At 57.1% G+C, this 26,838-nt stretch overlaps 1 protein-coding gene across 3 annotated transcripts in view; it reads left to right on the plus strand.

The window, feature by feature from the left end:
- Positions 1-26,838, plus strand: part of NEK6 (NIMA related kinase 6) — an 85,532-nt gene that overhangs the window by 36,405 nt on the left and 22,289 nt on the right. For all 3 annotated transcript variants that reach the window (XM_042912748.1, XM_042912747.1, XM_042912746.1), the window contains exons 2-7: positions 3,775-3,892; positions 14,737-14,877; positions 16,424-16,486; positions 21,118-21,228; positions 25,538-25,646; positions 26,001-26,108. In XM_042912748.1, coding sequence (XP_042768682.1) covers positions 3,803-3,892; positions 14,737-14,877; positions 16,424-16,486; positions 21,118-21,228; positions 25,538-25,646; positions 26,001-26,108 — 622 coding nt within the window. In that variant the 5' untranslated portion in view covers positions 3,775-3,802. The remainder of the gene's footprint in view (positions 1-3,774; positions 3,893-14,736; positions 14,878-16,423; positions 16,487-21,117; positions 21,229-25,537; positions 25,647-26,000; positions 26,109-26,838) is intronic.

Below are 26,838 nucleotides of genomic sequence, written 5' to 3' on the forward strand. Positions count from 1 at the left end.
CCTTCCCACTCCTTCTCTCCTCCCCCTTCCTCCTCCTCCTCTCCTCCCCACCTCTCCCCTCCCCCCCTTCCCTCTTCCCTCCTTCCCCTGTGTAGTGTCCCTCTCTGACACTTGGGACTCTGTGGCTTGCAGAGTCCCCCTTGGCTGCTTCTTTCCTAGAACAAAGGCCCCTCTTCCTCACTGGGGAGGACATGGAGCCGCCCTTCCATTAGGTTCTGGACAGAACCGCTCTGAGGCGCAGTAATTTACCAAAGCTCCAGGGGGTTGGCAGAAAAGGTACCAGGCACGGCAGAGCTGAGTCACCACGGTGCCGTCCCAAAGGGCATGGACCCTGGGGGCTCCTGTGTGTGGGGCCCCTGTGGGGGAAATGGCCCCTCGTGCCCCTCACCCCTGCCCACCCAGCACAGGTCCTGTTTTTGAGGGGACTGTTTGTTCAGTGGGGAGACGACGTAGGAAGTTTTCAAGTTTGTATGTAACAAAGAAAGATGATGAGTTGCCACTGAGAGCCTGTGAGGAGTGCAGCGTGGTGGTTTTAGGCAACGATGCCACCGTGGGTTTGAGTCCTGGCTCCACTGCTGTGGATCTGGGAAAAATCTCTTAACCTTCTTGTGCCTCGGTTTCCTCTTCTGAAAAATGGGACAATAATAGACCCTATCTCATGGCGTTGTTAAAACGAGGTGGGCTAAGAGGAGAAGTGTATAGAGCAAGGCCTAGCATAATAAGGGTACATAATCGTTGACTTATCATTATTAATTACTCTTATTTCTGATGAGGCCAGGGACCCCTGGACAGTGCCCCCGGAGCCCCGTGTGAGGTCTGGGGTCTCCCGAGAAGCCCTGAGAGCGTGCGGTCTGCTGCCTCTGGGTGCAGATGTTGGGAGGGCGCTGTTAATACCACACGAGGTGCGGCGGGGGCGGGTAGGAATGACCCAGGCAAACACCTGCTAAGCTTCTGCCCAGTGTGGCGCCCAGGCTCCTGGCTGGTGAGTGACAGTGTTGAGATACAAACCCAGGCCCACGGGCCCCCACAGGCTGGGTGGGGTGTGATGAGGGAAGGGGCATCCAGAGTCAGCAGGTGGGCAGATGAGCAAGTACATGCGTGCACCTGGCCTCTAGGCCACTCTGGCACCTTCTAAGATAAAGACAGAACCTTCTTGCTGAAGACAGTTCTTCTCCAACCTTTCCCTGGAGGTCTCCCTAAGGGCAGAGGACGGTGAACATGTCACCCTGAGGGGTCTGGGGGTGCAGCCCCGAGCAGCCGCAGAGCCTGCAGGAGTCTCCGGTTTTATCTTAAAATGCATGCGCATTTTACATTCTGTTCCCTCCAAATCCGGTTTATTGTTGCACACGTTTACCCCCCTGAGTAACAGCGCTGCCTCGGGAAGCTGCTCGTGTTTGTCTGTTTATCCTGGGGCTCTTCCTCCTGGTCCTCACCCTGTCACCCTGGGGGCGTGCGCTCCGGTGTGGGAGCTCAGGCACAGATGGCCGGGAGATGCCGAGGGGGCTGTGGTCCCATCTCCGGAAGCCTCCGTGGCCCACATGGAGCGGGGCTCAGTGAGCGGGGCACAGGCACTGGGAGACCCGGGGACCCAGGTGGGAGGTGAGTCCTGCGCTGGGACAGAGGGAGGGGTTTGATGGGGGGAGAGGCCTCAGATGTGTAGACACCCCCACGGTGCCCTCCCCCTGCTGCCTATTCGAGATAAGAGAAAAAAGAGAGCAAGACATCTATCACATAAAATGCCATGTTTGTGGGTCAAAACTGGCTCCGTCTTGGCAGCTTCACAGACAGGAGACAGCACGGGCTGTGCTTTGGCGGGACGCAGCCCCCACCCTGCATGCCCTCTCCGCCGCCGGAGGCTCCCCCTGCTAGCCTGAGTTGGGTGCCTTGATTTCTGCCGTCTACTTGGTGTGCCGGAGAGCTGCTTTCCCCCCGAAACAGCTGAGGAAACGTGTGAGGGAGGAGCTGGTCCCATCTGGAGGGCAGAGGAAGCGTGGGCACTGGACCCCATCATGCCAGTGTGCAGGCTCTAGAGTGGCCGGGGGTCCCTTCGGGGGCAGAGCTGGGGAGGCAAGCATCGTAGGTCATTTGGGGCTTGGTGGACATGCTTTGAGAGATCAGAAGGCATCACAGACATCCCTGAGCCTGGGAGGGCTGGATGCCACCCACTGTGGCTGGAAAAACCTACGGCGGGGAGGAAGGAAGAGATTCCCTTCCCGCAGCCCAGACACCCCTGTTAATGGGGGCATGTGTTTACTTAGGAGATATGTACCGCAGCTTGCTGAGCCACTAGACCAGGGGAAGGCTCTCTGTTTGGGATTTGGCTGGTATAGATGACCAGGTTCAAGATTGAGAGAGGCAGAGTGTGTCGGGGGAGAAAGTGATGTCTTAGGTTGGTTCCCCAGTAGCAGACCCGGAGAGGGCCGAGTGGGGAAGACCATAAGGGAGGGGGGGAGGCCCCACCCAGGGCTCTGGAGTGTGGGTTACACCTCAGAGTATCCTGACCCAAGGCAAGGGCACTGACTTTCATCTGGACCCCTTGGTCATTGACTGAGGTCATTGATTCCTAGGGACTCTGGCTCTCCAGAGGATATAGACGAAGCTGCTCCAATAGCCTGGGCCAGTCCTCAGGGGCTCTATTTGGGATGTGTCGAGTCCGTGGGACAGCCAGGGCGGGGTCTGGTAGAAGTAGAGGCAGCCAGATTCGGGGGCCTTCACCTTATGCCTGCAGTGTGATGGGTGCCTCCTGGGCGTCAGTCAGCCCCTTTCATGCTCCGCAGGCCTGGCCCTGGACACAACAAGGTGCTGCAGAAATGCCTGTGGGTGGAGGAAAGGCTTTCCTCCCAAGGAGGGCTTTTTCCCTTGCATCCAGGAGGCTCATGGTAGCCGGAGGCTGGCTCTCCCCTCCGGCTGTACAGCTGCCTCTGTGTGCCTCAGCCTTGGTCCCTGCCCCCGAGGCAGGCCTCTGCTAGGGAGGCCAGCAGAGGCTGCCTGTGACCCCGGGGGTGGAAGGGACATTGGGAGTGATTTTTAGATGGCATTTAGCGCAGGCCTGGGCACCTAGTGGGTGCTTAATCAGGAGCAGCTGCTGTGGCTAGTGTCCTTGACTCTCCTGGGGGCCTCTGACGTGGCAGCCCAACCCCTGGGGGTAGAAGGGGCGGTTCCCCTGTACAGAGGGCTCTGCGCCTGCCCCGAGGTATATGCGGCACTGTGAGGGGCCCCCATGGCCTTGGCCTTCCCAGTGCTTTGTGCATCAGGGCCCAGCGAGGATGGAGAGGTTGGGTCCTTCTTGCAGCCGCTGCCTGCAGTCTGACTCACGGTCTCTCTCCTGACCACCCAGGCTGCCAACCTGGGTTTTTGTGGGGGTGGTAATGGGGGACAGGGCTTTGTAACTTTCTGCCAGGAGGCACGGGGTGGACAGTAATGTGGAAAGAACAAGGCTTTGGAGCCTAGCACTTGTGGGGTTGAATCTGGCACATCCTTGGCTGGCAGGGGGGCCACCTTTAGACTTTTCCCTGCACAGAGCGTGTTTCCACCTCCTCTATCCAGTGGGGAGAGATAACCCCAGCGACCTAGTCAGACAGGATAATGGAGGGAAAGCGTGTCACGTCGGGTATCGAGTCTTAGCCCAGGCACTGCTGGGCTGGATGGCCGCCCAGCACCCGGGCTGGTCTATCTGGAAAATGTAAAATCTGACAGTCCCGCCTCATCCCAGTGCCATCCGGCAGAGAAAGCAAACAGACGTGTGTCTAAGAAAGCCCTCGTTTTCTTTTGCAGCCTGTGCCTTGTGAGGCTGGCATGCAGGATGGCCGGACAGCCCAGCCACATGCCCCACGGAGGGAGCCCGAACAACCTCTGCCACACGCCGGGGCCCGCACACCCTCCTGACCCACAGGTGAGGCCTCTTTCTTTGTCTGCAGAGCACTGGGGATTCACCGAGGAACACAGATCCCTGAGGCTGCTTCATCCCGGGCACTGGAGGACGCCCCTCAGCAGCCACTAGACAGAGTCGCTTCTCGAATGCATCCAAGGGTGGGAGTGGAGCTCACTGCCCACCAGCTCAGCCCTTATTTCAGTCAGCAGCACTCAGAGAAGCCTTCTCTGTGCCGGACTCTGGTCTGTCCCTGGGATTTCCGTGTGACTGGAACAGCTTTATTTCAGTGGGATCCACGCTGGGTAGAAAGGCCATGTTGTGGAGGCCCCAAGGAGAGAGTGAGGGGCTCTGGGGCAGCCTGTGCGCGGGGTCGGAAAGTGCTTCCTCGCTCTGAGCTGAGGCCGGCCTTCCTTTTGGATTTAGCTGTGCCCTGGCCCTCTTCAGCCTCTTTGTCTAGAACCAACAGAGCTTCAGGACGCTGGTTTCCTCACACCTGCCTCGGCCTTGACGTAGATCCTTGGAGAGCCAGGCAGCCACCTGCAGCTTCCCTGAAGACAGTTTCTGGGGTTCCGAGCCGCCCTCACACTCCGTGCCTTTGTGCACACTGTTTCCTGGGCCTGGGTCCCCTCCCCAACTCCTCCAGGCCTCAGTCCAAATGCTGCTGCTTCTAGGAAGCCTTCCGGCTCCACCCCACTCCTTCTTCTGTGCCGCACGGGTGCTGGGTTATGGCCACAGTGTCCCGCTGGGAAGCTGGTTTCCTGAGTCTGTCTCCCTTCCTAAACAGAGGACCTTCTAGGGCGAGGCATCACTGGTCACATCATCCCAGGCCAGGCACAGAGGAGCCCCTCGATGCCTGCTGACTGAACGAACTACAGATACGTGTAGTATAGCCCTGCCTGGCGGTGTGTGCGACGGACCCAGTTCTGCTCCTAGAAAGCACACAGCCTCCTGGGGGAGAAAGATGAGCCGGGCAGAAGAAACTCGGGGGCCCATGGAGCTCGAAAAAGGCACATGATCCAAACTAGATGGCCAGAGAGGCTTCTTGAGGAAGTGGCATACAAAGGCCTAGGGGGGACAGAGAGCCAGGGCCAGGTGCTGTAGGGTCTGGTGCACAGCCTGGAACGATGAAAAGTCAGGTCCAGGGTTGGCTTTTTCCCCAAAGCCGTGAGACCTGAATCGGGGAGATTCGGAGACAGCTACCTCCTTGAGCCACGGAAGGCTTGTACCAGCCTTTACTAACTGCCTAGTTCCTGTCAGAGGGCTTCAGGTGGGCTGGTGTTTGACCTGCTTGGCCAGGGTTGCCATGTGCAGTTGTGCAGGTGCACGCTGCACAAAGGCGCCTGGTCAAGGAGGCAGACGGGTCTGAAATCCTTCTACACCCGAGCTCCCATCAAGCCATGCTTCCCAGGGTAGAGCTGCATCAGCTCAAGGGAGGGAGCACCTTTCTAGGTTCACGCAGAGGCCAGATGTGTGAACTGGTAGACGCTGTGTCTGTGTGTGTGTGTGTGTGTCTGTGTGTGTGTGTGTGTCTGTGTGTGTGTGTACCCATGCTCTTGCACACACAGGCTGTCCAAGCACATCTACACTGTTCGTACTTCGTTCCCATTACTGGATGGGATGCAGGCGCATTTCTTACGTGGAATTTGGGGGCGCAGATCCCAGAAAGCCCAAAGGCCTATGGACAGGGCTGGTCCAGAGTCCACCAGGACATCTCACTGATGGCTGGGGGCAGTGGGGCCTCCTCGGGTGATGTAGCAATTTGTCATATTAAGTCATTCACTAACAATTGAGTCCCCCTTGATTAATCTCCCAGAATTAGCCAGTTGCATTTTGAGCAATTAGGGTTAATTACAGCCTCATTTGGCAGAGGAGAGAGCCCCGTAATTATTTCACGAACAAGGCGAGGCGGCGGCGGGCTGAGGCGGCCGCAGCGTCCGGGCCTCTCGTCGCACATGCTGGAGTGGGTAATGACATAGTTAAGTGTAATTAGACGCGATTACTCGTCGTTGGGCAGCGGCTGTCGGTGAAGGTGCCCCCACACCCACCAGCATCTGGCCGGATTTGCAGCACTGGGGTCCACAGCCGTGTTCACACCGGCACTGTTGCAGGTTCGGGCGGGAATGAAGACAGACGCTTCCTCTCTCCTCCACTCAGGAAGCACCGGTATTTAAACACCAGCTGGGGAGACATCAGGGCCCGAATCTTGCCATTTTGGGCCATAGAAACTCCTCAAATTGACCACAGAGGCATTTTCCTTCGGGGCAGGACACGCTGCTGTTTCCCTGAAATCATCCTTAGAGGAAGGAACCAGGGCCCACAGTGACAAAAATACTGTGCTCTAGACCAGGTGGGGCTCACTTCCCAACTCCATCCGTCACCAGCCAGGTGACATTGGGTAAAAGACCGGTCTGAGCCTCGGTTCCCGCATCTGTAAAATGGGGCTGTGTACTTTAAAGCATCATGGCGTCTGACATTGTGGGTGTCAAGGAGATGTGTGTCACTGATTTTACTCTTTTTTCAAAGTTGACTTATTGAGAGAGAGAGCATGAGTGTGAGTTGGGGAGGGGCAGAGAGAGAGAAGGAGAAAGAGAATCCCAAGCAGGCTCCTCACTGTCAGCACAGAGCCTGGTGTGGGGCTCAGTGTCACAAACCGTGAGATCATGACCTGAGCTGAAACCAAGAGTCCCCCCACCTTAACTCACTGAGCCACCCAGGCACCCCTGTCACTGATTTTATTCTCATATTTTAACATTCATTTTAGTTTTCACGACTCAGGAGCCCAGAGTTGGAAATACCCACAGTGTCAAAAGAACAACTTAACAAACACTCAAAACTGGTTTCGTTAACTTTCTGTGCTGCAGGCTAATGGTTTGTCATTTCAAGGAGCTTGCTAGCTGTGAGAGCTGTCAGCTTATGAAAATATGTTTGCTGAACCCAGTGGAATCACATGTGAAATCATTGAGATTTCAGATGAATGAATGAATGAGTGAGTGGATGAATGAATGAATGAACAAACGAATGAATGCAGTTGAGAAAAAGAGCTTTAATGTCCCGATGCTTTATGATTTTACCAGTGTGCTGCAGACCGTTTTCGTCAGGAATGAAACATAGCTGACCCACTAAGAACCACGTGAATTTCCAAGAAGGAGAAAGGTGCTCTTGTCTGAGAAAGCCCTGGTTAATGTGTCTTCCATCTGGAAAGTCTTTGCAAACCTGCTTGGGGCACGCCAAGTTCAGTTACATTCGGCCCTATTCAGAGAAAGAGGAATGCGCGTTACTTTTCACGGGATGGATAGACAGCTGCCTCTTAGATCTGAATCACACAGGCCAAAATCTTTATAAAAATCTTCCCAAAGCAGTGTTGGTAGTTAGGTAAGATTTAATGGCCAAATATTAACAGCTTTTAAAATTCAAGAAGTGTTTGCCGACGTGTCATAAATTCAGCAAGGACCTGTCTCATTTCTGCCTTGGGTCTGCTAAGGAGCCCCACACAGAAGTAGAGACAGTCCGTACAAGAGGTGGAAGGCCCCACGGAGGGATGGGTAGATGCTGAGGGAGCCCAGAGGGTGGGGTGGGACGGGGGAGCTCTAGAGGGATGATGTGTGGGCTGGCAACAATCAGGAGTTTGGGGCAGGACGGAGAGGATGTCCCAGGAAGAGGAAGGAGCCAGTCTTGAAGGTGCAGGACCAGTCAGGTTAGGCAGGTGTTTAAATGCCAGTGCTTCCTGGTGTTGATGAAAGGCTGTGTCCTCAGGAATTGAGTCTATAGTGAATGAATGATGAGCCCATTAAGGGTCTTAGGTGGACAAGGGAGTTTGCGTTTTTGAAAGAACACCGGTTGCTGGAGCTCAAGGCACAAGTAAGGTGAAAATAGGAGGAAGCCTGCCTTCCCTTCCCTTCCCTGTCTCGGTCTTAAACGGCTGAACACAGGGAGAAAAGATTCCAGAGACTTCCGGGGGGAAAGGCAACTGCACTTGGTAACTGAAGGGGTGAGGGAGAGAGAAGTCGAGGATGTATCCAACCTCGTGGTGGAATGACTGACGCTCTCTATGCCTTTCCCCTGTCAAGTCTTGGCTCGTTAGTCATCGGGGCTGGTTCCCAGATTCTTTTATGTATGTTTAAGCTCAGCTTTCTCTGAGCTCAGTTAGTGGGAATTGTCCTGGGGGATGCACCGCAGCTGAGATGATTCTAGGTTTGTTACCAGGTGACTTCCAAGTTTTGGGCATGTTGCTCACTGTTCCCACGCACCTGTGGCCCTCGGAGCAGAGTCTAGACTTTCAGGTTGGGACAGTCATGGCGGCCATGGTGCCAGTAGTGACACCTGGCATTGACCTCATTCCATCCTCCTCTGACTCAGAGAACCAGGTCTTATTCAGAACTCTGTTTCGCAGGGAAGGAAATCGAGGTAAATAACGTGTGCGTTTTGCTCTTGAGGGGCAGAGCCAGGAGTCACCCCGGGTCCTGGGGCCCCACGGCACCCCTCCTTCTCATCACGAGATCTACGAGAGGGAAGATGAGCCTTGGGCTTGAAATTAGCCAGATTGTGAAGAGCTGAGCAGGGATGGCCTCGTGAAGAGCCTGACAATATGGACTCTCTGTAAATCATGCCCCTCTTCTGTGTAACACAGATTTAAAACACATCACCGTATACACGAATACTGAACCCATTAGAAGTTCCCTACACACAATGTCAGATGTCTTTAAAGGTGAAATTCGTTTACAGGAAATGTCATTCTGATGAAGTATGCTTTTTAAAATCACAGAAACAGTTGCCTTAAAATTAATGATGCATTGCAAATATCAGGGAAAAAAAAAAGACCCATTCAGTGTAAAGATGATTAAAATTCAGGTCAGAAGTCTGACTTAGTCAGGCTAAATTTTTTAATGAGATTTCAGAAAATTAATTGGGCGAATGCATTTTTATTCTTTTAACATGTAATTTTATGCTCCTTTTTTTTTTTTTTTTTTTTTAAGGATTTGTCGATGGCTGAGGCTTATTGTGGTTCAAACATTTTAAACTCAACTTAGCGCAGGATGGGAGGTGTTCGTGGCCTAATTTGATCTGACTTGCAGAAGAGAGCCTGGGTTTCTCTGAGCTTTCTGGGGAGGGGCTGTCCTGGGGTGGTTCACTAGCCCGCCATGTCTGGCCTTGGCCTGAGAAGCCTGGTGGTATTTCTTGGGGGAGGGATGGGATCAGGGAAAGAGGGGACTCCTGGTTCAGCCGAGCCTCCTGCTGCCCAGGGAGTCGCCCAGAGGCTCTTCTTCTCTCTGAGGTGGTGTTTCCCCCCGCGGGCTCACTGCAGCTAGCACCAGAGCAGGTCAGCACCCCTGCCGCCGCCTCCCGGCCTCTCTGCCCATCTGCTCCTCCTCTGGGGGAGAAGTAAGGGGCTCCCACCCTGGGGAAGGGGGGTGAGGAGTCAGAATTTCCAGCCACATTTTCCCAGTGAGTGGCTCACAGAATAGCCCTCCAAAGGGAGGCGAACGAGCCTGTGGTCTAGCTCAGTCCCTTGGCAAACAGTCCTGGACGACCCGTGTAGGGGACCATGAAGTCAGAAGGCTACAGGGGCACGTCCATCTCACTGCTTTACTGCAGTCAGGTGACGATGGGTAAGTGACCTCTCTGAGCCTCAGTTTCCTCATCTGTAAAATGGGGCCGTGAAGACTGAGATGGTGTGTGTATATATATATATATATTTTTTTTTTTTTTTTTTTTTTTTTTTTTTTGAGAGAGAGCATGAATGAGCAAGGACCAGTGAGAGAGGGAGAGAGTGTGGAGCCCGAAGCGGGGCTCAAGCTCACAAACTGTGAGATCACGACCTGAGCGGAAGTCGGATGCTTAACCGACTGAGCCAGTTGCCCCAAGATGGTATACTTTAAACCCCCAACGTGGCATCTGACATGGTGGGTGTTAAGGAAATGGCATACCATTGATCTTATTCTCCTATTTTAAAACTCATTGTAGTTTTCACAGCCAAAGAGCCCAGAGCTTGAAATAGGCCCAGTGCAGACCTTCCGTGGGGTGGGGATGATGGTGATGGTGATGGTGATAACAACAGCCACGACCTCCCTGCCTCAGCTCGTCCCCAGCCCCCTAGGAGGCAAGCGCCGACCTTGTTCGAGGTTCACACCTCGGACAGAGCAATGCCAATACCAGTAATGACATTAACAACCCTATAGCATCTCCCACGTGCCAGGCGCTCTTCCAAGAGCCTTCATTCGGTAACTTACCCCCTAGCAGCCCTCTAAAGGAGGCACTATTATTACCTTAATTGTCCAGTTGAGGAAACTGAGGCCCAGAGGGCTTCTCCAAGGCCCCCGGCCAGGAAGTGGCAGATCTGGGATGGGAACTCCAGCCTCTGCACCCCAGTGTCCGTGTCTCAGCTGATGGAGCCAGAGCAGGGGTCACCCCTCTGCCAACCCGTGCTCCAGGGCTGGTGCCTGTTTTCCCCAGGAGCCAGCGTGGGGTCCAAGATGTAACAGGGGGCAGTGAGGATTATTAGACGAGCAGTTTTCAGAAAGGCCATCAGGGCTGGGGTATTACCTTGACATCTCCATAGTGCAAGCTGCTCGCCACCAGCCCCCGGTCTGCCCCCGGTCTGCCCAGCAGCTCAGAGCTCCCTGGATGGTTGGCACCAACATCATCTGGAATCCTCCGAGGAATCCTGGGGCTGATATCGCTAACGTCCCCCTGTTGTGGATGACCTCAGCTGTAGGGCAAGAGCGAGCTGGCTGAGGGCTGCCCCAGCAGGGGAGGAAGCCTTGGAGGTGGCTGAGGAGAGAGGTCTGGCCTTATGGGGCCATGACTCCTTTCACCTCTTCCTCTTCTGCTCACATCCCCTGAGTTAAATCTGAGTCAGGGCTCTCCTGGCTCGGGCACTGCACCGTGTGGCCCGCGGTGTCCCCTACCTGAACAGAGGCCACCCTGGGGACAGGGCCCCATCCCCACCCCTGTGAGGATGGTGGTGGCCCTGAGCCTGCCCAGACTGTCCTCCTCACAGGCTGTGCTGCTGCCAGAGGAACCCGCCCCTGCCCCCCACCCCCCTCCCCCCAGCCCCACACAGGAGCTCACTCCTCTAATTAGGTCGAATGGGTTGTGACAGGAAATGCAAATCTGGGTCATCGCATATGCAGATGTGCATCTGGAGTCTCTGGATGCCAGCCGGGATGTCACCTCTGTCCTCTGGGAGTTTCCTCTGGGCAGCATGGCCTTCAGGGCACATCTCTGGGGTGGACAAGAGAGTGCTGGGGACTCCAGCCACTTGCGATGGCTTCTCACCTAGTGTTTGCAGAGCAAGGACCCTAGGAGATCGCCTCCTCCAAACTCTTCGCTGTCCCAGGGGGGAAACTGAGGCCTGGAGAGGGGAGGGGCCCTGCCCATGTCACCTCTCAGTGCAGCTGACTCTGTGTGGTCAGGGAGTTCAGGTCTCAGCTCCCCACTGACCAGCTGTGAGGAGACTTAAGTCACAAAATCTGTGTAGGCAGCTAGTACAGTAACTGATGCGTTGTAGGTGACTTTTTCTGAGGGTGTGTGATTTCAGCTGCACTCACGAGTGACAGTGGCTGCGTCACCAAGTCCCACAGCGCACCAGGTTGCTTTGAGCCCGTTCCATTGTGTCATTGGACACACGTGCCCTGAGCACTCGCTCTGGGCAGGTGAGGGCCTCAGCTCAGGGGACATGGAGGGGACTAAGGGGCGCAGTTTTGGAGAGGCCCCTGTTCGGGGGACAGGGTGGGGCTCAGGTGACTGGAAGCAAGAAGCAAGAAGCCTAGACCTGGCCAGTCACGGGATCTTGAAGGAAAAGCCGAGGAGGAATCGGAGTTGGGAGGCCACACAGCATAGGGCAAAGGGCGTGGACTCTGGAGTCTCGGGTCCCAGGCTCAAATCCCGCCCATTACTCACTGCGAGGTCCGGAGCTGGTCACTGCCTCCCCTCCGAGCCTCAGTGTCCTAGAACGGCGATAACAGTGATGCCTACTCACAGGGTCGTGGGAAGTATTCTGCACGGTACCTGGCACACAGTAAGTGCTCAATAAATGCTTGTACTTTCTTACATGGGCACTTTGTATATAAGTAGGTTAATTGTTGTTACTGAACAACCTACTAGACGGGCACTGGCATATGGTGGATAAGATTGTGGTCTTCCTCCTCCACCAGCCCTGCCTTCTGCTCAGCGCCCCCCTAGGAAGCATCTTCAAATCTCTCACCAGGAGAGGTAATTATGCCTCAAGACTTCAGAGCCAAGGTTGGCCCCACCGTTACCTTGCTGAGGGAAGGAGGCAGCAGGCTGTGAGCCTCGGACTTCCATCGCTCACTCCTGGCAGGCGGGTGCTGTTAGGGTGTCCTTGGCACAGAGCTGGGTCTGGGCAGGTTCAGAAAGGCCGGGGTGAGGAGTAGCAGCAGCTCAGGGCCCCTCTCTCCTGATCCACCCCCACTTCTCAGTAATAAAAACCACTGAGCACCTACTGTGTGCTGGGGGTGGTACTCAGCAATCTCACGTGATCCTTAAAGCAACCCTATAAGACAGGCACGCTTCTATACCTCTGCCTTACAAGGCAACTGAGACCCAGCAGCTTGTGTAATTGCCCAAGGTCACCAGTCAGCAACCCAGAAAATAGGCATAAGGAGATCTACATAAGGATGTTTATCGCAACGTTATTTGTAGTGATGAGAGACTAGAAACAAGCCTACTGTGGACTATATTTGGCAGTTATTTAAATCACTGTCAGTGGACAATATCCATCAGTTACTGAGAGAGGGGAAAGCAAGTCTTAGAGTAAAACGTTCACACCATTTTGTGGAATTTTTTAAAGTTTATTTGAGAGAGAGCGCACACACACACACACACACACACACACACACACACGTGAGTGGGGGAGGGGCAGAAAGAGAGGGAGAATCCCAAGCAGGGATACCCACTCTCCCCGAGGAGCCCTGTGCGGGGCTCGAACTCACAAACCGTGAGATCATGACCCAAGCCGAAATCAAGAGTCGGATGCTTAACCGACTGAGCCACCCAGGCACCCCACGATTTTGTGTCTTTAAAAAGTACACCATCTCCATATATGTGAATATTTGTTCACTGAACAAACATTTATTGAGTGCCTACAGCATGTGACACCGTTTTGTGGGGCATACCTTCTAGTGGTCGGGACACGAAGATAACTAAGTAGAATATGGATGGGATTTGGAATGCTGGAAGGTGAACACGAAGGGGGAAGAGTCAGAAGTGTGGAAGGGAGAGAAACGGTGAGGCGTCCGAGGGACATTCCAGGCAGAAAGCCCAGCGAGAACAAAAAAAGGATAGTCAGTGTGGAAGGAGCGAAGCGACCAAGAGAAAGTCCTAAAATAGCAAGGACGCAGAGGTGCGAGGATGTGGGTGGGCAGAGCACGTGGGGTCTTAAAGGCTTCGTGGGTGGTTGTCGGGCGAGGACTTTGAGTTACCATAGCAGGTTGCTAACCCTACTCACCTCACCGTGATGGCGTGCTCTCCTTATCTTCGCCTATTTCACGGTTCAAACTGAACACATTCGTGTAGCAAAGAAAAAGAAGGAAAAACTCGAGGCTGATTGAGAGCAGACGTACTGAAACGGATGCCAGCCCCACAGGGCTCTGCAGGCTCCTTCCGGGGCTTATTTGTCTAAAAGTTGGTATTCGGGTGAAGGAGAGTTCCAGAAGGCAGCCCAATAAAGTTCCTGATCTTCCACCCTCTTGGATGCTTCCGGCCCAAGTCTGGAAGAGGCCTTTTCGCATCAGAAAATTCAGACACTTGTCCCTTCCTGCCTGGGTGGGGCTCTCTGTGCCTCTTGCCTCACCCTCACCCTCTAAAATGAACTCCACAGATGTTTCTGTCCCCCTTCTATATGTGAGACCCTGTCCTCACACCGCCACCCAGCCGGGGCGGGTCCCCAGTGGCGGTGACCCCCTGTCCCAGAGTGGTGTGAGGGGGCGGGTAGCAGGAGGAGGACGTATTTTGACAGGCCAGCGCGGGGCAGACCAGAGCCAAGGCATCCTCGCCGTCCTCCCCTCCTCTTCCCCTTTCCAGGGCCCAAGAAGGCACCCCCTCCTCTCCTTCTCCCCAGAGCACTTTGCACGTGTGTTGGGGGGGGCGGGGGGGTGGTGGCAAGGGGCTACGTGGCCACTGCTGCCTCACTGGGCAGCACCATCCCTGGGCAGGTCGTACTGCTCAGTTGTGGGTTTCTGTGCTGGCCCCTGGAGAGTCACCGTGAAGTGTCTGGACCCCTCATATTGCCATAAAGGGGCCTGTTTATTCAAAGAAGGGGCTCGGAATGGTGAGACTGCAGATTTAATCTTGGTTTTCTCTTCTCTTGGATGGGATTGGCTACCCCGGGAGGGGAAGTCACGTCTTACAATGACTCGTAGGGTTAGGGTTGGGGCCGACACGTGGAGGGCCTTGGGGCCAGTGAGACCCAGAGGGGCCTCGCCCTAGCTGTGTGATCTTGGTGGGTCACTTCCTTCACACCTGCTCTGCTTGCTGGCTCCAGCCTGGGCACAAGGGCTTCAGGAGTGAACAAGGTGGGCGAGGCCCTGGCCCCAGGGAGTCAGCTTTCTGGGAGTGCGGGACAGAAACAAGCAGATGACCGTGCGATCAGGTAATGAGGGGTGGTGCTAAGTGCCATGGCAGAAACCAGCAGCCTCAGATTCTCATCTACAGAGTGGGGGTTGTGGTGTGGACAGCACCCAGGGGGCCGATGGAGTCTCTGACAGTGAGGTTGGCATTCAAAGTCTCTCCTTGGCCTTGGAGGAGCACTGCTGGAGTTGCCGGGTTCTGGAAGGGGCCCCAGCTGCCCAGGGCCCGGCCCCTCACTACAGCCTGGCTACTGATACCCCTCTGTCTGTCTCCTCCAGAGGCACCCGAACACCCTGTCTTTTCGCTGCTCGCTGGCAGACTTCCAGATCGAGAAGAAGATAGGCCGAGGACAGTTCAGCGAGGTGTACAAGGCCACCTGCCTGCTGGACAGGAAGACGGTGGCTCTAAAGAAGGTGCAGGTGAGCCCATAGGGTCAAAACCACATCACGGGAGCCAGCTTTTGTGTCTAAACATTGTGGCCCTTGGGGCGCCTGGGTGGCTCAGTCGGTGAAGCGTCCGACTTCAGCTCAGGTCACGATCTCGCGGTCCGTGAGTTCGAGCCCCGCGTCGGGCTCTGGGCTGACGGCTCAGAGCCTGGAGCCTGTTTCCGATTCTGTGTCTCCCTCTCTCTGCCCCTCCCCCGTTCATGCTCTGTCTCTCTCTGTCTCAAAAATAAATAAACGTTAAAAGAAAAAAATTAAAAAAAAAAAACAAAAAAACATTGTGGCCCTTGGCCAGTCCTCGACCCTTCCTCTGAAATCGTCACCCAACTCACTGGGCTGTGGGAAGGATTAGGTGGGCTCCTGTTGATGAAAGCTCATCGTGAGCCTTAGAGGAAAAGGCAAATGAGCATGCATTGAGCACCACTGTATACCGGGTCGTGTCTTGAGAACAGTCCTGTGGGTGAGGGCGGTCACCCCATTCCTCAGATCAGAAGAACCGCAGAGGCGTGAGTATCCATCTCACCGAGCCCACAGAGCGAGCTGAGGGGGAGCTCAGACTCTGACCCACACCGACTCAGCACTTGCTGGTCGCCTCTGGGTGTGAGAGCCTTTCCTGACCTCCGTGTCCCCCCGAAATGGAGGAGGGGGCTCAAGCAGATGGGTTGGCAGCCGCAGGATGCGTTTCAGTGAGAGCCACTGGGCACATTTGAACAGCACGTTGCCACAGAAGGTGGCTTTAAATCCCCCAGCAGAGTTTCCCGACACCTCAGTTTGCTCATTTGTCCTTCGAGAATGAGCCTAACCGCCTGGGCAGAGGAGGGGACGCAGACGCAGCCACGGGTGGGGACCCAGGCGACAGATGGTTTCTTTGCTGGTCTGTAAACCGCACATGTGGCTCTGGGTCGCTGGAGGAGAGGCGGGCTCCTCTCTTTAGAAAAGGCCCATTTTCTGCTCTGATTTGTCTTCCAAGGAGGGGCTCGCCTGGCCCTCTTTGTCCTGCTTTTCTGTGCCATGTCGGGTTTTGTAGTGGGGACCTTCTGTTTGTTGCCGGGAGTCAGAAGGTATTCTGAGGGCCCACGGCGAACGGGCACTGAACAGGCCCCAGGGTGGCGGGGGCGGGGGGGGAGGGTGTGTGGTGCCAGGTGCTGTGCTTACACCCTCTCACTCAGCCCACATGACCGCCTGGGAGGTCAGGCCAGGCTATTGGCCCCATTTCCAGAGGTGAAGACTGAGGCTCCAAGCATGTTTCCTGGCCTCCCACTTACCAGTGGGTGACCTCAGCAAGTCACTGCATTTCTCGGTCTTTCTCTGTAAGTCGGCACCAGTAACCCCTGCCTCACGGGAGGATTCAGCCCAGAGCGCCTGGCATAGGATGGGCACCCGGTAAACAGCCGTTGTGTTTATGGCGTCCCTCGGCGAGGAGGTGGGAGAGCCAGGGTGGGAGTTCCCATTCTTGTGGCTCCCGGTGGGGGTCCCGGGAGCTGGGTTTTGACCACTCTCTCTCTTTTTCCTCTCACCCAAGATATTTGAGATGATGGACGCCAAAGCCAGGCAGGACTGCGTCAAGGAGATTGGCCTCCTAAAGGTGAGTGCCCTGGGCTGAGCAGGAGCCCCTTGCTTCCTTGCGGTGGCCTGGTCCCCACCCTGGGCCACCTGTTGGCTGTCACAGACCGCAGCCGGTTAGGTTCAGAAACAACACCCTTTTGAGGGTTAGTGGTCCATTTGTTTTCTCATGATTGGGCGGGCGTGGGCCCCACCTCACCTCTGCCCAGACCTCATGGCGCCCCCAGACTGGCCGTCCTTGCCCCACGTTGATTCTGTTTATGGACACCAGCACCTGGTACCAAAGTCCTTCCCCCGAGGGCACCAAATCACTGCCACCCGGGAGATGCCCCCACCCAGGGTGACTCAGCAAGGCCAGCCCGGGATGCAGGAGAGGATTCACAGCCAGTTTTCTGGCCCGGGGCTCCTGGTGCTGAAGGGTTGTCACCCTGTTAGCTCTTCCCAGACCTACCCAAACAGGAGGCTGGGGGCGGGGGTGGTGGTATCTGTGTCCTTTCCTTTCTCCTCCCCACTGGCTTCCTCCTTGGTCTCCCCAGAGTCAGAGACAACAGAACTCTCTGGACTAGACTTGCCCCCAGACTAGGGCTGCTTTCTCCTGGAGATCCCTCCCTACTCCCCAGGCTTGGGATTCTGCCTGTGGTCTCACGGGTGGTGGAGGAGGAGGAATGTTCCGCATATCGGAGGCCCAGGAGCCTAGGTTCAAATCCTAATGTCTTCATTTACAAGCCGTGTGACCTTAAGCAAGTGCCTTAGCCTCCGGGAGCCTCAGTTTGCCCATCTGCTCAGTGGTGAGAATACCTGCCTCACGGGATACGGGCAGTTGGAGAAGATGAGGTAAAATAGTATCCGAGAAGGGCCCAGGACAGTGGAGCACACAGTAGGTCCTCCCCTTTCAGGAGACAGAGGGCTTGCTCCACACCTTCTGGTAAAGTGGGGCTGCTGGTCGCAATGATGCAGAAGCCCCACTGCGGGATTTCTGGTTAGCGGTTTACCCTGCCGGGTCTGCCCTGGGCTCTCAGGCCTGGTCCCTGCCTGCCCTCAGCCATTTCCAGGCAGCAGGGAGCAGGCAGGCAGCTTATGTGACTGCGAGGGATGCCGGCTGACCCAGGGCCTAAGGAGGGCAGGGTCCCGTCCCAGACTCTGGAAGGCTGGGGGATCCCCACAGTGTGGAATTGGGGAGCCAGGTGGTGGCGGCCTCGGACGCCACCCTTGGGATGTGGGACTCGAACGCGGGAACGGGGAGGCCCCTGAAGTGGCTGAGAGCAGGGGGGGATGCGGCCTGATGTGATTTGTGACCCTGCCTATGATGGGTCCCAGGGAGGCTTACAGGGAGGTGTCCTTAAGTCCAGCTGTTACAGGTCCAAAAATCCCCTTCGGATAACCTTTTTAAAGTTTTACCTTAACAGTCGACTTTGGGACCCGGGTGTGGTCTCAGGACTCAGACTGATTTCCCAGCCCTGGGGACCTGCTGCCATGGTCACCCACCCTCTCTCCTCTCTTGTGGCCAAGAATGCACATGTGCCATTCACAACGAGTAAGGAATTGTACGTGTGCTCGTACCAAGCCAGCTTGTTCTGGGTCCCTGGGCTTCGGTGAAGTCATAGGTGAGGCTTGGTGCGACCTGGGCCTATTCCGGGGGCTTCCTCAGGCTGCAATGTGGCCGTGTGCCATTGACCATGGCTCTGGAAGTGGGCACACCCCTCACTAGCTATGTGGCTGTAGGCAAGCTGTTGACCACTCGCGGCCTCCGTTTTGTCATCTGTAAAAGGGAGTGATGGTAACAGGACTGTCCTCAGGTGCCGGGGGAATTAGAAAATGGGTTGGAAGGGCTCAGTGTAGCATCTGTTGTGTGTAAGTGCTCGGTCACAGGCAGCCCTTGTCATCGTGGTCACAACCTCTGCCGCTCACCGCCAGCCCTTTTCCAGAACGCCGATCCAGCTCCCCGCCTGCCCAGAGGAAGTCAACAGGATGAGCCAGGGCGCGAGGTGTTTCCTGCAAAACAAAGGGAACCACAGTTCTCAGAGGGGCCACTGGGCAACATCATTCACGTCATTCATGCCAGGACCCGAACCCCAAAACCTCCCAGTGCAGAGGCCCCCCCCGGACGTGGGGCGGGAAGGCGGACCCTCTCGGAACACGGGCAGAGATCATGTGTTCATATAGTCAGCACAGTTTTGAGCAGCACTGAGTGCTGGGCACAAGGATGCAGCCAGCAGGGAAGACAGATCCTCACAGACTGCCGTGTCACGTCCCAGCGGGGCCACGAGTGGGACGGAGCAAAGCCCCTGGCGGCAGAGATTCAAGTGGGGGGTGGGGGGGACCTGAGCCCTTTACTGTCACCTCTGCCTTCCTTCCGTCTGGCCATCTGTCCGTCGTCCATCCCTCGGCAGCCAGCACGACCGCCAGGCATGGCGCGGGACCTCGGGGACAGCCCCACCCTGTGGAGCTCCAGGTTGTGAGAGAGAGAGAGAGACACGGGCGTGGACTGTCGGGACGCCAGAGAGCGAGAGGGTGGCCGATGCTGCCAGGAGGAGCTGCACTGAGATGAATCTTGAGGTGTTACTTACCTGAACCCTAGATACACGAAGCCAAAGCAGCTACCCCTCCCCCGCTCACAAACCACGAAACCCCACCACTCGCACCTCTGGAGCACTTCCTACATCCTTGGCCCAGGCGTGTCCCCTTTGAGACACGCCTGAGCTCCCCAACAGGCTGCAGGCTCAGAAGGGGACTCTGGGTGGACAGCAGTCCTCGGTTACTGGACCAGGTTCTGGACCGGGCTTCGTCCTCCAGAGCCAGTCCCTTCCCTCTCCAGGCCTCGGGGATTGCCCCCAGCTGACCTCTGGGGGTCCCTTTTCGCCCCAACCTGTACCTTTGTAGCCTGGCGGGGTATTCGAGGGAGCCCTGACGTCACCTGCCCTCCTCAGGCCTGCCCTGGGAGCAGGGAGAGAGGCCTCCCCCTCCTCCCCCCAGGAGCCAGCACCTCGAGGCAACAGCCCCCTTGACTGAAGCTTTCATTCCCACCCAAACCCCCTCCAGTCTTTCCAAGTCATTTGAAAAACTGTGCTGCCCAGTCTGCTGATGACCTTGGTGGGTGTCGGGGAGGCCTCCCTGGGAGGATGTAAGGTTCCCCCGGGGAGGTGGGGAGGTGGGGAGGTGAGCTCCAAGAGTGGGCTGAAAGAGCAGGGGACTCTCGTTTATAATAACAACAGCGCTGGCACATCATAAGGTGCATTCGAGACTTCAAAGCGTTTTCAACTTGATCAAGTGCCAGCATTCCACTCGCTTTGATATTTTTTTTGGTAAATGGAAAATATCAGCTGATGTGATGGCCAGCGTTAGCTCCGGGAAGGCCTCAAAACAAAATCCGGGTAAAGGTGACTTTTGACGAAGGCACCACAACAGTTCAGTGGACGAAGGAAAGACTCTTAATCCAGGTGCTGGGAAAACTGCACGTCCAAAGGGACAGAAGTGAGCCTTGACCGCTGCCTCACGCTGTACATAAAAATTTATTTGAAACGGAGCATAGCCCTAAATGTAGAGGCTAAGACTATAATCATGCTGTTTGCTGTGCTGACAAAGGGGTTGAGGCCCAGGACAGGGGGCCTGAGGGCTCGGACGGGCAGTGGACATCAGGATAGAGTGGAGTCGAGGGAGGGGCAGACACATGGCCAGCGACAGAGGCCACCTGTGGCTTCTGATTGAGGGGTGTCTGCGGACCCAGACCTGGAGCACAGCCATGTGATGTCTGCCAAGGTCCCCCTCATTTTAGAATCCGAAGGCGGGCACAGGTCGGCACACAGCACAAATCCACACCCCTCTCACAGCAACTTCCAGGTCTTCTAGAAAATGTGTGCGACGGTGGCCTCTGCTTGTCTGCTGACAGCCGCCCCCGTGGACTTGGCCGACCAAGCCCTGGCAGAATATTTGAGTCCCCTCTGCTTTCCCAGACTCTGGAATCATTTGGTGGAAACAGTCAGTCTGAGTTATAAAAAGTTGCCAAGGTCTGTCCCCTCTTAGCCAGGCGGGGGCTGACTTCCAGCTGGTGGGGAGCTGTCCTGTCTGGAAAGCACGTGGGCCATGGTGGTCAGGCCAGAGGCAGGGCTTCAGCACGGAGCACGCCAGGAACTGTTCGGTTTTTTTTTTCAGGATTTCACAAGGATGTGTCAAAATGAGAGGAGGGAGGAAGAAGGGAGATGGGTGCACTTGGGAGCACCAGCACAGGCCTGCTGAGCACAGCAATAGGGCAGTGGGGGCCCAGCCCTGCTGCCGAGGGTCACGGGTGGTGAGGAGGAGGAGGAGGAGGAGGAGGATCCTGTCCACAGGTGTCCATGGAGTCTCAGGTCCGGGCAGTCACCAAGTTAGACATTGTGTTAGAGGCCTCGGCACATCTAATGCTCACTACTACTCATGAATACATTATGCCCATTGTACAGATGGGGAAACTGAGACTCAGAGATGCAGAAAGGCATTCCCAGTGTTGCCTGGGTCTGCCTGACTCCCAAGCACAGGCCTTTCCCCCAAGACACTCCCTTGTGTAGCAAAGCCAGGGCCCTGCTAATGAATACTTGCCGTGAGCCAGCACGGGGCAGGCGCTAGGCTGGACCGGCCCTCATTGGTTCTGCCTCCCCCTCTTTCTCTCTCTTTGGACAGCAACTAAATCATCCCAACATCATCAAGTATTTGGACTCGTTTATTGAGGACAACGAGCTGAACATTGTGCTGGAGCTGGCCGATGCGGGTGACCTCTCGCAGATGATCAAGGTGAGTGAGGCCGGCAGGCAGGCCGGCCCCGGGGGCTGTCCAGACACAGGGAGCCCAGGATCAGGCAGCCCCTCGGCCTGGAGTCTTTGCTGCTGTGGCCTCGGGTGGAGGCTGTCCACCAGGGCCACTCAGCCTCCCTGGCCAGTGCCTCACAGGCCTCAGCCGTGGCCTGGAGGGTGCCCACTCGGGCTCTGGGAGAGGGTCAGCCATGGACAGAAAGCACGCCTCTGGCTGTCCCCACTGCCCCAGGCTGCCCACAGGCCGCCTCACGGTAGAGACAGGGATAGAACCCCACGTTAGGTCAGACCCCAGCTCACAGAATCTGGGAAAAGGTGTTGTGCGTCCAACTTTCCAAAGGGAAAACTAAGCCCAGAAAGGCTAAGAGACTTACCCGAGGATACCCAGTAACACAGGGATAGCGCCGTGCCTGTGTGGCGCCGCTCTCTGTTTCCTAGCCAGGGCCTCCAGGCATCAGCACCCAAGTGATCCCCCTGGGGCCGCTCCAGCGCTGGAGGGACACCTCACTCCATGCAGTGGCTGAGGCGGGGCTCTCTGAGAGGTTGAATGACTTACCAGGTCTGGCTCTTGCTCTGTGTCCCACGGCAGCCCCCATACTGCCCTGCCCCCATTGCCCCCCATCCTGAGGCCCAGGCCCAGGCCCAGGCCCACCGAGAGTCTGGACTCAGGAACCATCACAGCTCCATCGCTGGAGCACCTCCTGTGAGCCACAACCGTGCTGAGCACACACATCACTCACTAAGCACACACCGTCCTCAGCAGAGCTCAGAGAGATTTCGTTGCCTGCCTGAGGCCACACAGCCTCTCTGTGGGACCCCCAAGCCCCAGCCCTCAGCCCCCCACCCCGCTCTGTGCTCCTCCCTCAAGGCCCTGACTCCCCTGCTGGCTTGACCAGCCTGCAGGCTGTTGGCCATGGGCCCCCACCGCCTCCTTCCCCCAGCCCAGTCCATCTGCTTCTGAGCGAGGCCAGCTACGCCGGAGCCCCCACCTTGCTCCCGGCAACACTTGCAAAAGGGGCCAGACATGGGTTCTCCGTCTTTCCCACCAGGCGCTGGGGACTGAGCAATTGCTCAGCGCTTGCTCTTCTGAAATCTGGCTCCTAGGAATTTGGGCGTCGTTGGGAAGCGGCATTACTTGAGCTGTTATCACCTGCTTTTATATTTTCGTTGACATATTAATGTGTTTGCCAGGATGTTAATCTCCACACAGATCCCTGGTGGGAACAGATGTGCTCTATCATGTCTTAGTTCTTCCTTCTCCCCCCCACCCCCCCACCCCCACCCCGTGTTTCTCCTTCACATGTTGTTCTCTTGCTGAACACACACGCATCCAGCACCTGCTGGGTGCCGAGACCTAGGCGTGGGTGCTGCCCTCAGGGAGCTTGCCTTCTAACAGGAGGGCAGACCCACGAACAAAAAGTCACAAGGCCATGTGAGCAAGCCAAGTTCAGGACCTGTGGGAGCCAGGGAAGGCTTCCTGGAGGAGGTGGCCTGAGCTGAGACCTGAGGGAGACAGCGCAGGGGGGAGGGGTGTGTTGTAGCAGAACAGCTTGCAAGAACCCAGTGGGATGAGCAGTCCAGAGTCCACAAAGTACTGGGTGAGGTGGAGGGAGTGCGGGGGGAGGTGGGGCAGTCAGGTCGCCCAGGGCCTCACCGTCTGGGCCCAGGATTCGAGACCTTGCCCCAAGGTCAGCAGGGAGCTTCCCGGGACTCATGGTGGGGAGTAGACATGGTTTGTATGGTGTTCTAGAAGAAAGACTAGATGCCCAGCAGAAGGTGGGGTGGGGGATGGGAATGGAATCCGTGAACAGGAGGTGGAGGGGAGACAGAGGAAGGGCCCTGGGACGTGGCCCATGGCAAGGGTGCTGCACCCTGAAGCCCCTGCAGACCCAGGCCCCTTGCAGCGTCTCAGTCAGCAGAGCGGGGCTGGAATCAAACAGTCGGGGGTTGGCGACTGGGCAAATCAAACCCCTTGCCCACAAAGCCCGGTTTCCATCTCTGTCCTGGGGGTGCGTGAGGGACTGCGGGGTGGGGGGGGGGTGCTGGGTGCGGGGCTGGGTGCAGGCTCCTTCCGGGTGAAAGAGAGGAGGGAGGCATGTGGGTGTCCAGCACCTTGTGTCTGGCCTGGGGGGTGGGGTGCCCCCTCCCCAGCTGCCCTCCCCTTCTCCCTGGCCTCCTCAGGGCCCACACCAGCCCAGAGATCAAGTTGGTCACGTACCCGCTGGGTTTCTGGGGGCAGCCTCCCGGCCCCATCTCAGGAGCCCTCCCCTCCTGACACGGTACCTCCTCTCTCTCGGTCACAGGGCCCTCCCCCGTGCCTGTTCCTGTTCCCTCTGCTGCAGTGCCAGCCGCTTCCCCTGCAGGGCCCTGGCTGGGTGCTGCCCCCAGCAAGCGGGAGAGGCAGGGCAGGAGAGACACCCTCGGTCTGGAGGCAGACACACCTGCTAGACCCTCCTCCCTTGGCGGGAAGGGGGCCTTATGCCTCAGTTTCCCCATCTGTAATACGCTCTTCACAATGCCTGGGACTTGGTAGGAGCTCAGTTTCCCCGAGTGGCCTTTCCCACTCTCTGGCTGCCTCTGAGTACTGAGGGGAACTGGGGACCTTGCCGGGGCCCCAGGCCGAGCTGCACCACGGCCGCCCCATTGGGCTAGCCTGAAGGCTACTGGCCTAGGCCCTGTGTCCCAAGGGCCCGCAGCCTCAGGCCAAGCAGTGCCACCACTGCCACAGCGCCGACGTTATTTATGACGGACAGTGAAGCTGAGAGTTGCCGCCACCCCAAAACCCACCAGAGACTCTGCGCCTTCCCGCTAAATGTCACACGGCGCTTATAGGACGTGACATTTAGAAAAGCACCATTCGCAGCCGAGCTTAAAAGCTGTAATGAGGATTAACCAACATCACAGCGTAAACAACGCTCCAGCCCAACCCACCACAGAGACCCGGGGTAGCGTGGAGAGGAGTGGGGTCCTGTGCCAGCGGTCTGTGCTGGGAGCCTCGGCAGCTCACCCGTGAGGTCCCTGTCCCAGAATAGAGCCTCGGGAGAGCCTCATGGGGCTTTACTGCCAGGCCAGGGGCTTTCGGCCATGACCGTCCCATTGTCGGAGGTGCCCAGATCAAGTCCCCCCTCTGGCACTCCAGCTGCGTGACTTTGGGCAAGTTCCTGAACCTCTCTGAGCTCAGTCCCTCATCCAGTGGTTACCGGTGTCATTCAGAGTTAATTAGGGTTAAGAGCTTGGCCCTGGGAGGTTGGGGTTGAGCCGTGACTGCCCCTTACCAGCTATTGTGTGGCCCTTGGTTTCCTCGTGTGTAAGATGGGTGCAGTCACCCCTACTGAGGGCCCAGCACAGTGGCTGCACAAGGCGGGTGCTTACCCGTGTGAGCCCAGGTCCTGTCTTCCGCCACAAACTCCCTTCCCTAGGCCAGGAGCGTGTCCTGGGGCGGCCACTGTCTTCCCTGCACCCGAGCAGCTGCCCGAACAAATGGGCCTATGGCTTCGCCTCTGGCTGCTTTGGAAAAGGTGGTTGTTCTGGAGCGAAAAGCCTCTGAACAAAAACCCAGTACTCAGGTTACCGGTGTGCGTGAGTCATTGCCCCACCCCCCACCCCACCCCTCAGGCCTGGCTCACAGGAGACTCCCTGGAGGGTCATGGGTGAGAACCTCTTCCCCGTGTGCTCCTTCCGGGACCTTTGGTTACCTACGGCTCACTCAGTGCAGCTTGGGTGGCATTTTGGGTTTCGTTCTGTTTTCTGGAGCATTAAATATGTTTTTTCAGGCAATGAAGTAGATTAGTGCCTGGGTTCCCAGGGACAGGGCAGCTGGGATTTAACCACCAGGCACCGGGTACCCCCATTCTGGGCCAAGCTGGGGCGAGGGGCAGACAGAGTCCATGCCTATCTGCTCCAGCAAGGAGCTTCCCCATCAGGCTGTGTGGGAGACGGGCCTGTGTCCGGAAAATGCCAGAAAAAGTGTGATTGAGAGAAGCCTTCAAGATGCAGACCAGGCATCCATTCTGCAAAGTCCTCTAGGACCTTCACTCTGGGCCAGACCTGCTCCACCCGCAGGGAGGTCAGCGCTGGGTGGGGGCGGACCGGTGGCCACGGAGGGCCGTCTGGGGCTGAAGTGTAGACGGGAGCACAGCACCCTCCGTTCCAGATGTATTGTTTGTTCAGCAGCCTGACCACCCGCCCCCGTGCCAGGTGCCAGCTACCACTGGGGACAGGACAGGGGCACTGCCCCGTGGCCACCTCCCTTGCGGCCCGTCCCCCAGGCCTGTCTGTCTTCCCCACCGCAGTACTTTAAGAAGCAGAAGCGGCTCATCCCCGAGAGGACGGTGTGGAAGTACTTCGCACAGCTGTGCAGCGCCGTGGAACACATGCACTCTCGCCGGGTGATGCACCGAGGTACGCGTCCACCAGAGCCCGTGGGGTCTGGGCACCGCCACTCCCCCCCAGAGCCCGCGGGTGGGGCGGTGGGGGGTGCTGGGCACCCCTGGGGCCCAGGAGGCAGCGTTCCCTGCTCTGGGGAGAATGGTCTGGGGACATCCGTGAGGAAGCTGGACCACTTTGTATTCCCCGGACAGGGGCGTGTGAGCATCTTGCCTGGCCTTCGGGGAGTCCGGGAGTCCAGCCCAGGGCCTCGCACGTGCCCATTCTCCGATTTCCCCGAGGACCCGCAAGATGCTCGACACTGTGTCCCGCCCTACCCGCCACCCCCCCAACTTCTGCCCCCACACCAGCTGCCTTCTTCCTCTGTAGACATCAAGCCTGCCAACGTGTTCATCACGGCCACGGGCGTCGTGAAGCTTGGTGACCTCGGCCTGGGTCGCTTCTTCAGCTCCGAGACCACTGCAGCCCACTCCCTAGGTAAGGAGGCCTGTGCACACATCCCAGCAGCGGCTGGCGGTCCTGAGCGACCCTGCGGGGAGATGCGAATGTTCACCCCACAGGGCCTTTGGTCCGTTAACGCAGGAGCATACCTACCTGAGCCCCAGTCTTTACTAACCCCTTCACCACAGTGACCCAGAGCAGGGCAAACTGAGAGGCCTCGGCTGGGGGTCCCCTGCGTCCTCACGCTGCCTCGCCGCCCCTTCCAGGAAAGGACGGCAGAGCCCGTCCGGGACGGCGGTCCCGTCTTTCTCTTTCTCCCGTCGTGTTCCGTCCCGTGGATGCCCCACGCTCGGTCCAGTCCTCCTGGTGGGGGACACTGGCGCTCTTTCAGGTTTTGGCTTTTACACGGCAGTTTTGAAGCCCCAGGGACCAGGTTACCAGGGTCTCACCCAGCAGGAGGTGACATTGTCGCTGGACTGTGAAGGGTGCAGGGGAGCTTGTGGTGCAGGGAGCAGGGGACGGGTGAGCCGGAGAGTGGGGTGCGCGGGGTGCCGCAGACGGGGGCGCCTAAGTGCCAGGCTCGCTGGGCCGGTACCATTCCCAGAGTTGGAGAGCACCTGAGGGCTGGACTTGGGGATACACTTGGGCACGCGTGGGTTTCGGGTTCCGTGAAGCAATGCCAGTTCCGAATCCATACACCGGGTACGTGACTGGGTATGATGAAACGTGGAATGTTGGAGGATGAGGAGTTTTCATTTGATTAGGA

Source organism: Panthera leo, chromosome D4 (genome assembly GCF_018350215.1).
Source record: "Panthera leo isolate Ple1 chromosome D4, P.leo_Ple1_pat1.1, whole genome shotgun sequence".
NCBI classification, from domain to species: Eukaryota; Metazoa; Chordata; class Mammalia; order Carnivora; family Felidae; genus Panthera; species Panthera leo.